General features: G+C 40.3%; 1 protein-coding gene across 5 annotated transcripts in view; it reads left to right on the forward strand.

Annotated features, from left to right (window-relative positions):
* The window catches only part of Shab (Shaker cognate b), a 44,157-nt gene that overhangs the window by 7,536 nt on the left and 24,463 nt on the right, over window positions 1-12,158 (forward strand). For all 5 annotated transcript variants that reach the window (XR_013081805.1, XM_076783640.1, XM_076783641.1 and 2 more), the window contains exons 3-4: window positions 5,373-6,219; window positions 9,455-9,753. Coding sequence is in view for 4 of the 5 variants with exons in the window: in XM_076783640.1 (XP_076639755.1) it covers window positions 5,373-6,219; window positions 9,455-9,753 (1,146 nt within the window). In the remaining variant the exon portion in view is untranslated. The remainder of the gene's footprint in view (window positions 1-5,372; window positions 6,220-9,454; window positions 9,754-12,158) is intronic.

Genomic DNA, 12,158 nt, shown 5'->3' on the forward strand with positions numbered 1-12,158 from the left:
AGAATTTCCATTGCTGTGGAGGTGTTTGAAAAATATTATGCACTTTAGTTACTTTACTTCTGGTTATTTTACAAACATCCATCGGAGTAAATATATTAATGCATTGTTGGAAAGCTTTTCCTAGATTGGTTTCAAAAGTACATATATTACTTTTAGAATTAGGAAATAATCAAAGTTATGTTCGAGCCATTTTTTAAAAGAAAGGTGATCCAACAATGACGATGTGGATGTGTAGAGTTCTTTTACATGCAAAAATCAGCATGATATCGTAGAGGAATGCGATGCTTACAGAACGACGACAGGAGATCGTAGATCATCGTGCTTGAAATTCTGTTTTGTTGTAGTTGTCACTCGATAAATTAAGATCTTCGAATGCGTAATATTTTTTTAAACACTCTAATAGTTTTAAAGTATATAAAAAAAAAAAAATAATAATTTTGTATCGTAGGGAGTCCGTGGGAAAGTAAAGTTTGAGAAGCACCGATCGAACAAAACGAATCAATTTTTCTCCGTGCATCTAAGAATATTTTAAACTGACAATTTTTTCGCAGTCCCATTTTCGCCTGGAATCAATAAACGATCAGTTTAGTCGTTGTTCGCGCGAAAGAAAAACGATCGAAATACCTCGATACACGCCGATAAAAAATTTTGTTCTAGTAAACATCGAAAAATCTACTCGAATTTTGTTATTACGCGAGAATTCGTTAATAAATTTTTCTCACTAATCTACTTACAATGTCTCCACGTTTACAGTTTGTGCTGGAGCCTTAATTTGACGAAAGGTATTATTAAGTTGATAGTAGAGCATCGATTCTACGTAGCTCTCATATAGACAAGAATGTAGTGAGAACGTTTGCGACGTATGTGATTTTTAATATAATCTCACTGTAGATCCTTAACTAAGATAGCAAGTCAATCAATCGGGTTTGGATCCTGGCTTTTGGTTGTTTAAATAATCGTCGACGAGACCGTCCAACTTTCTCGATTACGTTCGACAAAGCGAGAACCGTAATCGTTACGCCTACGAACAACGCAAACTAAAGTTCAGTTTTAAATGTCGTTAACAATTTCGTGCCGTTCTAACAATACATAACGTGCTCGTGCATATTAATGTATCGTCGATAAAATATCAGCCTTTCCCATTAACGTATAAATGGATTTCGTTTCCCTTCGACAAAGCCAGATCGAAATCACGTGCGTTGATTCGAGCATAGTTGTCGATATCCATTAATCAGACTCGAATTAGACGATCCAATCATCTCGATGTATAGTATCGATGCATTCCGTTTATTCCATTGATCGAATTTGATTCGTTAGAGTAAGGTGTAAATATGTACATGTGTTCATACATGTATGTGTAAATATACGTGCACATATGTATATGTATATGTACAGATAAACGTAGAGACAGACATATATATACATATATAACTACGTAAAACGTAATTGTAAAATAGAGAGAGTTTAATTACTGTGACATAGAAAATGTTGATTGATTTCTCAATACCCCCGGTTGTGTCGATGTCTGTAATGTGTATTTTATTTTTAGGTGGTGTTAACAACGTGTTTACTAATCTAACTGTTACGTAATCCAGCTTCTTTTAGTTCGTAGTATTAAATTTTCGCGTCTAAACAATCGTCCCCCCTGACTATGTTTGGCCATTTTGATGATAATGGGAGTGCATAATACGCGATTACCAGGTATCACGTAGATTCTTTCTCGACACCGCTCCCTGTGAGATGTCATAGTAACTTCGCTACTAGCGAATTCAATTCGATATCTACGCATATTCGCGTGTGAATAATTAACTGCTGTTTTGAAAAAAGTCACTAACGTTGCTAACACGTGTAAAATAACACAACGGTTCTGTCCATTGGCGCGACGAATCCGGCGTTGCTCGAAAAGAAATATAATATTTCTACGCAGAAGAAATATAATATTTATTTAAAAGCACGTGGCTTACCGTAGAACTAGAAGTACTATTTTTCCACGCGACTTAGACCGTAGGCTGTACCTCCCTAGATATTTCTTTTCGCGTGAACGTTGAATTCGTAGCGATACTATGTTAATTGCAATTCTATAAGAGAAACTTTTTGAGGCACTCAGGCGGCGCAGTTTCATATACTTGCCATACACACCACAAACAATACACATTGCACACACTGTTGCTCAAAAAAATGAAACAACACTATGCGGGGTGAAGAAATAGCTACCTATAAATTTCCTAATGACACTCCAAACGTCATTTAAATTTTTTATCACACTAAAACGTATTAAATCTGAAAACCTTCTCTGTCTGTACCCTATTCACGTGCCTGGACACATTCGTAATAATTTTTCATTGCTTTGTCCGACTTACCAGCAACGGTGTACGGCATGCGAAACGCTTCGAATGGGAAAGCCAATTTGGATTTTCGCGGAAGAGTCGCCCTTTGTAAAACCCCCTTTCACCATACGTCCAAACGTTTCTCTTGAATGCGTCAATATTACAGAAACTATTGATTTTCCACTATATTTAAACCACGTAAGGGCCGTCGGTCAATAACTGCGGTCACTTCTCAGAGTACATGGGTTATAGTCATCGGTAATGTGGACGTTGAGTCTTCTTACAACTCTTAATTTCCAACCCTTAATTTTTTGAGACTCACACGGGCCTGGTACCGCGAAATTAAAAGGGCACGTACTAGTTAACGCGTAAAGTCCAAGGTCATTTAGCGCATACGTCGCTCAAATCAGACAATTAACACTTTTCGACGACGCATGGTATTTAATAAAATTATTTTCGTACGCACAGCTACGCCCACGTAAGAATATTAATATGTACGTAAATATCGAGGATCAACGTCCGTCCATTTCTTCTTAGAGAAACGTAAGTTTATGTCTTTACAAAATGGCCGTGTTACCGCCAAACTGTGTAGTTTTTTAAACGTTGATAAATAGTTTTGCGACAAGTTGCTGCGTATTTCTTATACTTGTGGCTTGAGTCTTTTGTAAGATACAACTCTGACAATTGAATTCCTATTGTTCCAGTAGTTTCTACTTGTATTTGCTTCGCTTATTAAAAAAAGAAAAAAAAATGACGCGCGCTTTAAAGTGTTAACCAGTATGGCTCTGTTCGGACTGACGAACAAACCAAATACTTCTTCACGCAATACGTGCACGGTGTGTTTATTAGTTAATCTTTTAATACAAGAATTTATACGATAATAAGACCGTAAGATCGTGAAGGATTTTCGTTTTTAGTACACAAATAAGTACATGCAATCACGTTCGATTACGCTACGTGGTTTTAAAAAATGTTTCGATGCGTGGACGAACATTGATAACATTAATTCAGCACGATTGCGAGAATAAGTGAAAGCTGTGAGTAATATAGCACCGTATAATTGTTATTAAATTATGAAAGAGTGTACAGATGGCTTGTCGTTGCATTAGTATTCTTGAACATTGATAACGATTTCGCTGTATTTGCGACGAACGTCGGCCATTGGCTTCGTCATTCACTTAAATCCACGACCCTCTTCTTTCCCCTGTATCTGATCGAGCCGACATCACCGAAATATCGCACCACACAGCTTTTTGTAATGAATTTCATTATCCTGCACAACACGTGTTACCGCACAAGCTTGCTCCAACGCGAGCTAACCATTTTTCACCGTTGTACCATAAGTCTATACAATGTACTCACCCACGGAGCTCACAAACTTTCTGCTACTAACGTTCTCCAAAAGAATAATAATACAAAAAAAAAAAGAAGAAACATATTCGCGGTTTTATTGCATGAGAAAACTGGGACTCTCTTTTCTTCTTCACCGTTTGCTTTTGAATCTGCATTCGATTCGAACACACTCGGAAGCCAAGCGATTATTTCTAAATATATACATATATTTTTTTTTTCAAACAGAATTAAATTCTAAATTTTTCAACGTATAAGAGGAATAATATACTCGACATTTGTAACGCGTGGATAACTTCACTTCCGAGTGTTCGCATTTTGTGTTACTCGCAGTATAATTATGCGAAAGCGAGCGCCTGTTTCTTTCAGTTAAACGAACCGGCGATTCTTTGCTAACATTCCCGAAGCGACGAATTGATTTCGCTTTGTAGCGATTGCACTTGGCGTGGCAGAGTAAAACGATCGAAGAATGATGGGCTGCGAGTTATTATTAACGGCGGTTCGGGGGTAATTTCAGATTTAATCGACGGGGTGAATATAAAGGGAGCGGGGTTTTGAAGGGACTAATGAAAAAAATGTGCTAATACGCTTGCCGAACAATGTACAAAATTTGTATATGAGTCGAGCGACGTCGGGCAGACTGCCTTCAAACGACGAGATACTCCTTGGTACAAAACTCTGTTGTATCTATACGATTCTAGAGCAATTTTCAGCGACTCTGTTCACTGCGTTTAGGCCAGTCCTCAGTTTCGCGGAAAATGCTTTAGAACGTTTGTATGAGTCCCGATTTTGCCCTTAATAGCTTTCGATTCTCAACGTCGTTTCGTAGTCGTTTGGAGGTCTCATGATTTTCGAGCGTTTCTTTATCACGTTCGGTCGCGTTTTCGTCGACAAAGGGTTCCTTTTTGTATCGGCCAGAGACATTTAAATATTCACTGTCGAGACAACATCGTTGGAGTTTAAATATCGCCAAGATTTTGAACGTGCTTGAACGTTCCTCTCTGTTAAAATCCGTATTTTAAATCGTATAGTAACTTGTTGTCGAGGTACAAGCTTCTTTACGTACGCAGATTGTTGCTTGCTTCATGTTGTACATTTTTTCGTACATGTAAAAAGACTATTTATGCTTTCCACCTATTTTGTCAATGATAAAGGTATGTTGTACGTATTTGGTGTATAATTTTATACATATTTTTGAACGCTTTCGTGCAGTGAGAGCTTCTCGTATTTACTCTTTTATGGTAGCCCGTTGATTGCTTGTAAAAGTGCAGGCTAAACAAAAAAAAAAAATTATTTTCATTCGTGTTTGGTATTTGTTGATTCTGAATCTACAGTCGTGACTCCATATTTACCATTTGGTTCCTTGGTAATACTTTATTTCGTTGTTTCTGTACTAGAAAAAGAAAATACAATTGCAGGCTAAATATAAATTTCTGTTGGTCGCTAGAGACTGGTTCTTCGTCTTGATCTACTTCGAGTGTATATCGATTTTTCCGTAGAACGAGGTTAGAAAATTTTCAAGAATTAGTCCCCGATCCGAGTGTGCACGTCCTGTAGTAAAGGTATATACGAAAGAGGCAAAAGATAGAAAGTTAGAAAGGAAGCGGATGTCTTTAATATTTTAATGGCCGCCGGTAGGGCATCCCATTAACGAGCGATAACTCCATTTGACCGGTCGATCCGTCGCTTTTCCAGGTGATAGCTGTGATATCAATACTCTTTATTGTGCTTTCGACGATCGCACTAACTCTCAACACCATTCCTAGTATGCAAGTGAATGATGAGAAGGGGAACTTTCAAGACAATCCGCAGCTCGCGATGGTGGAGGCCGTGTGCATCACATGGTTCACCCTCGAGTACGTCCTTAGGTTCAGTGCCTCGCCGGACAAGTGGAAGTTCTTCAAAGGCGGTCTAAACGTGATCGACCTGCTAGCGATACTCCCGTACTATGTATCTCTGTTCCTGGTCGAGACGAACAAGAACGCGACCGACCAGTTCCAGGACGTGCGCAGAGTAGTGCAGATCTTTCGTATAATGCGGATCCTGAGGATCCTGAAGCTGGCCCGCCACTCGACCGGGCTGCAGAGCCTCGGCTTCACGCTACGTAATTCGTACAAGGAGCTGGGCCTGCTGATGCTCTTCCTGGCGATGGGCGTCCTCATATTCTCGAGTCTCGCCTACTTCGCCGAGAAGGAGGAGCCCGGGACCAAATTCATAAGCATTCCAGAGACCTTCTGGTGGGCGGGCATCACGATGACCACCGTCGGATACGGCGACATCTACCCCACGACCCCGCTCGGCAAGGTGATCGGCAGTGTGTGTTGTATATGTGGTGTCCTGGTAATCGCGTTGCCCATTCCCATTATCGTTAACAACTTCGCCGAGTTCTACAAAAACCAGATGAGACGCGAGAAGGCCCTCAAGAGGCGGGAGGCCCTCGAGAGGGCCAAAAGGGAGGGCAGCATCGTATCGTTTCATCACATCAATCTGAGGGACGCCTTCGCAAAGAGCATGGACCTCATCGATGTCATCGTCGACACCGGTAAGCGACGGACCACGAGGACGATAACAATATCGAGTATGCTTTGTTTACGAGGCCAAGGTTTACGCAGGGAAACTCGAACCGTGACTCGAGCTTACCGTTAACGTATCAACTCTACAGAGTGTTCGACTTTAAGAAAAATTTTAATGGGAGATTTTCGTCTTATTTTGGCCTCTGGAATCTCCCATTAAAATTTCTCCCAGAGGTGGCCGAACACCCTGTATATCTAGAGATCTAGATCGGTTTTTATCTTGAGCTTCTTGAGGTGTTTAAATGTTCCAAAAATCATGCAGTACAATTTTTTCTTATAATTGCAAACTTTCGACAAGGAAAGATACTATGTACATTTGTATTTCGCGTAGAGTTGTAAAGAATTATAGATGAACCGATCGAAGTAGTTTTCAGATAGAACGAAAGTAGAGTTTAGTGTTTGCACTTCAGTTAAGAAGGTTCGATCGCACTCTGAACCGGTACGAATGGGGATTCTACCGCAGATCATTGACGTCTTCTCACCATTTCGTATCATGAATTTACTAACATTATTGCTTGGACAATTATAGTCTTACCATAATCAACGTTAACAATTTATCAACCCTGACGCAAGAATGATACATTTATCAGTTCTGGCGCAGGGGACAAGGTAATACGCGACCACACATACAAAACACCGCTTCACTCTAATCGACTTTATCATTAATGCAACTGCACCGTATTCATAAGCACACCAGTCCTGGCGGAAACGAGACTCGAAAATACCGTCGTTAACGGTTAACTCACAGCAGAACCTCCGTTATTCGAACTAATAAGAAGACGCAATGGAAATTTTCACATAACTCTAATCGAAAATTCAAAGTCCGGAATAAATACTTGCGTGCAATGTTTATCACAGTATCTGATACGTTTCTCTTTATAGAAACAATACAATAAATCACTGTGGGGTTAGTGATGCTTCTGCATGCTTAATACTATACTTTACAATATAGTGAAACAGACTATATTTTTAAATGTGAATTTTCAATTATATTTAAATTCAAACTCCAAACATTCGTTTGTTAGAACTTAATATCGAAGGTTCTGCTGTACGTCCATGGGTTCTCGTAACGCAACAGGAATTGCCGCCATTGTGATCGTGCTCCATCCGATACGTGTTTCCAGTACAGTATTTCGAAATGAATCCCGCTAATCCTGCGTCAAGGTTGATGAATTGGTGGCATAATGAAAAACACAATGGATACCGAGCCTGTTTTCAGGTCACGATATGTCCGGCGTGGATGGTAACAGCAAGGAGGGGGAATCCGTGTACGGACGCAGCCCTGCCCAGACCAGGTCAGGCTGTTATCCTAGCTATGAGCATTACGGTCCCTCGTGGCGTCGTTGCGGTGCCTCGTCTTCCTGCTGCTTCCTCGGTCTACCTAACGAACAACCTACCACGCCGGACAGACCGAAATCTAACTTTGAAACTAACGATCTCACCCATACTTGGAACTACCTCCCGGCACACTTGCCCGTGATTAAACAACACCCATTCTATATCAAGGTTGAAGGCAAGAAAACTAACTGCACGCTCCTAACTCACGATAATGTCCGACGTGGATGGTAACGAGTTATCAGTGTTTTCGCTTTGGCTACTTTCCTGATACAGCTAAGGACGCTGCCAACCACGCCGGACTAAAGATTAGCTTCATTAAACGCTAATTGATAACGCAACGACACCTAAACACACTTGCGAGCAGAGGTCTCAAGGCGCGACGATGATCGTTTCATCGATTTTTGCACGAGGAACTCGATGAGACTCTTGGTACCCGATTTCGGGGGCATCAATGCCGTATCGTTTGAGATACTCGACTTTGAAACTGTTATTGATGTTTATTTGACGAAGCATAATAACTACTTGAAAGTTTAATATCTCATAAACGATGCCTGAAATTATTAGTATGGTACATTAGTTCTAGTTTCTTAATATCTACCACTGTGCAGAAGCTGATGAAAAAGTCAGTGTCGTAATTCGAGAACTCTCCTCGTCAGCGCGATCAATCATTCGCGATCGAACCTCTGCGTCACGGTTGATAAACCTATCCGTTCCGCGTGGAAACGAGCAAAGTGGATACCGGAATTTCTTTCCAGATCACGATAGTCCGGCGTGGTGGTGGCAGCCAAGCAGAAGCCTTCGATTTCTAATTTTTAGATGTAGGGTGAGCGTCAAACATGAGTAAACACAGCGAGAAAGGCAGTAATTCGATTAAAGTTTCCAAATACTTTCATCTTTTATTATAGAATATTTCGCGTAAATTGAAATGCAACCATGCTAGGAGGATTATCGTCCATATTTCGTTCAAGCGGAAGTAGACTTGTTCACTCACGTTTGATATTTTGTGGCTGATTTAAATTCGACTTTTAATTAGAGCAGCGATTTTAATGCGAATGAAAATTAACATTGCCTTCGATGATATACTTCAAACAATTCGTATTTGCATAATGCTTGTCAGATATATATAATTATATATAAGTTCACAGTACTGCATTTAATATGCATTGGATAATTTCAGTCTCGTAATTCTGAGGATAATTGCCATTGAATAATAGTACCGGATGTGTGCAGTATTTGCGTGCAGGGTATTTTTAAAATGGACCATTTTGCATTCCTTGCATTTATTGTGACTTTCAAAGTCCATCTCTCATTCACAGGACTCCACAGAACTTACATCTACCATGCATACACAAATTTAACGTAGCCTCCATCGACAAATTGGTATTCTCGATTGGTACTCTAGAATCTTCCATTAAAATTTTTCCCATGGGTGGCCGAACACCCTGTGTATCATTTAAATATCTTCGTGAGTCACTGTACGTCCATCACAGTAATCGTTACCAATTATAACATACCCTGCACGTAATTTGCGAGTCGTGACCAGAGTAATCGCTGAATCGCTGATTAGCTATTATAATTTGCCTCTTCGTCCCGCTGCAATCCCCGTCCGCCTAGCGACCAGCCTACCACGCCGGACCAGACCGAGGCACTTACTCCTATTATTCGTATTTTGTTTGTCAACCTGTCACCAATATATATACATGTATATATATATACTGCTCATCGAAAGATCGCTGCATGTCTATTTGGAACACCATCGTCCAACGCGCGTGCGCAACTACGGGCGAGCGAATCGCTATCCTTGCGTCAAGGTTGATAAGTCGACGATATTATAAAAGACAGAACGGACGCGGGACCTGTTTCCAGGTCACAATATGTCCGGCGTGGATGGTAACAGCACCGAGGGAGAGTCCGCGTGCGGACGCGGTCCCGCCCAGACCGGGCCAGGCTGTTATCGTAACTATGAGCATTACAGTCTCTCACGACATCGTCGAAGCGCCTCGTCCTGCTTCCCAAATTTGCCTAACGACCTACCGAACACCCCGGATAGTCCGAACCGTCGTCTGTTGGACTTCGCGCAGAGCGTACCTGGAACGCAAAACGACGATTACTTTCACGATGACGTACCGGCCCAGCACGTGAACCAAGGCAATACCACACCTAGCGTAAGTCCCTGTCGTGAGATCTGAACCATCGATTATGTATGATTTCTCGATGTATTCGTTTTTTTGTGTACGCGCCTGGAGAACTAGGTATGCGCGGGCATCTGATGATCCTTTGACCCAGTCCTGTCCAAAGTTGCTCCTGGGAGCGAGAAAGCAGCTTTTTCTATTCCACGTTGTATTTGTTAAACAGTAGTACACGTACGCTATATATACGTATCGATGTAGCGTTACATATGTGGGCTTTTTACGCGAGCCGCGTGTGGGGCTCCTCCCGTGGACAGGACTGCTTTAACCAGATTGGGTTCGATTCTTCTCGAATTTAGTGAAAAGGTGTTTGCATCCTTACCGTCATTTTTTTCTTTCTTTTTTTATTATATACTTTTATCTTCGACCAACAACAAATTTTCAAATATCGCGAAACGAAATTTAACGGTACTTCGATGAACTGAAAATCAGTATTAACTGACGACGAGAATGATTCAACGAAAACTTATTCTTTCTGCACCGTTTTGGTCCCGTAAAGCTTAAAACTATAGTTCCTATGAGTTAGAAAACTATAGATCCTGTAAAGCTTAGAATTTCTTGTTTAAAACAGAGATTGTATATTAAAAGAAAAAAGTTGGAAAATCAGAGCTTCCTGTGCTCGACGAGAGATAAAAAGTGTAATCGAAACGTTAGAGAAATAACGAAGCGTTCGTCGGATCGTTCTTGCTATCGGTTAATATTAGTTTTTTCCCCGTTCACATTCATTAATCATTTTATGGCGAAAACGTAACGACGGTGATTTTTATCATCTTTTTGAAACAGTTTTTGACTACTAATTTCGCATTACCGTTCGGTAGTACGTACGATTACAGTAATTTGTCCCCGGTTAGGGGAACATGACCACTTTAACGTTACCCGTTTTCCTCTACAGTCTTGCATGTTAAAGCGTTTGGCATAAGCGCGTAGGAATCACTATGCCATTGACCGCACGACGGAACTGTTAGAATCTACTGAAACGTCTGACCCGCAGACGTCTAACCTACTTGCAACGACTCGCATGAAACGTTATTACAGGGAGAAAGAAAGAACAGTATAGTATTAAGGGGAATGCGGTGCTGGGTGTAAGTATAATGTGAACGAACGTTGACTATAACGTCTGGTATAATACGAGTCTCGCGAAAGGTCTTATTTTCTCTGAGGAATATAAAGTAACAATTCTTGGTTACCAGTGTAACGATTAAATTGCTATTTATTACATACTCCAACATTTGATTTACATTTTTTAAGTGAAATAAATGTATACTGTTATACAGCATAAATGTATGTAATACAAATGTAATTGTAATCTATCAAGAGTCAATCACCACCATGAGGCGTGGTATGTAGTGATTCTATGTCGCACGCAAGTAGGTTTGTCTCGTCTATACCAGACATTTTAGAATGTTCGAGTCGTTCCACGTGCGATCAGAAATAGGCAAAAGTCTTAATATCGAAATAACGAATGAAACATAAGTATGGAGTAAAAAATGATGTCAAGCTCTTAATTTGGAACGAATTTCTGTAACCGTTTGTATACTGTCGCCCAAAAGTTTTAGGACAACTACTATATTTCGTTAAAGAAATTCGAGCCCATCTGTACAGACGGAATCGTTCGTAAATTTCTGTATAGTATACGCACGTGGCTATTAGAGGCACGACTATCAGAGCACCATAGCGGTTACATTGGATGCAAACTAGTAGTAGAGTCTGATTTTGGTCAGACTCGTGAACAATCCGTAGGTATAACTGTTTCACGCGTGAAATATACAGAGTGTCCCAGCAACGGTGGTACAACCAAGATAGGAGTGAATCTACATGAAAAAATAAATCGAAAATAAAGAATAGAACTTTTTCATTGGAGACTTTGTCGTTGAGAAAATCTACGTTGAATATTCACCGAGTACTAGTGCGATTGAATACGATTTGCCTGACGCGTCTGGCCAATAATCATTGTTTCTACTTGCACGGACGGCCAATTCCATTGCACGCGTACTCCGTGAATATTCAAAGTTGATTTTCTCGACAACAAAGCCTCCAATAAAAAACTTTTATTCTTCATTTTCGATTTGTCTTTTTATTCACCCCCTTCTCGATTGTACCACCGATGCTGGGGACACTCTGTATAAGCAGGCATCTTCGAATAACTTAAACAAAATATACTAACGTTCCTTATAAGATGTGTTTTTACGTAAAGCGCTTTGTAAGATTGACGCACAGTTTTTTGAGTAATAAAAATCTAACAATTCACGATCTATTTACCAGAGCAAAGATCTATCGTGTATTTAGACACTTGTTCGTAATTTGTTTCGAGCATACTGAATGTTTATTCTGTCTCGGTATTTTTCATTTATTGCCATACACGTTTAGCAAAACCGAAGCTT

Source organism: Colletes latitarsis, chromosome 2 (genome assembly GCF_051014445.1).
Source record: "Colletes latitarsis isolate SP2378_abdomen chromosome 2, iyColLati1, whole genome shotgun sequence".
NCBI lineage: Eukaryota > Metazoa > Arthropoda > Insecta > Hymenoptera > Colletidae > Colletes > Colletes latitarsis.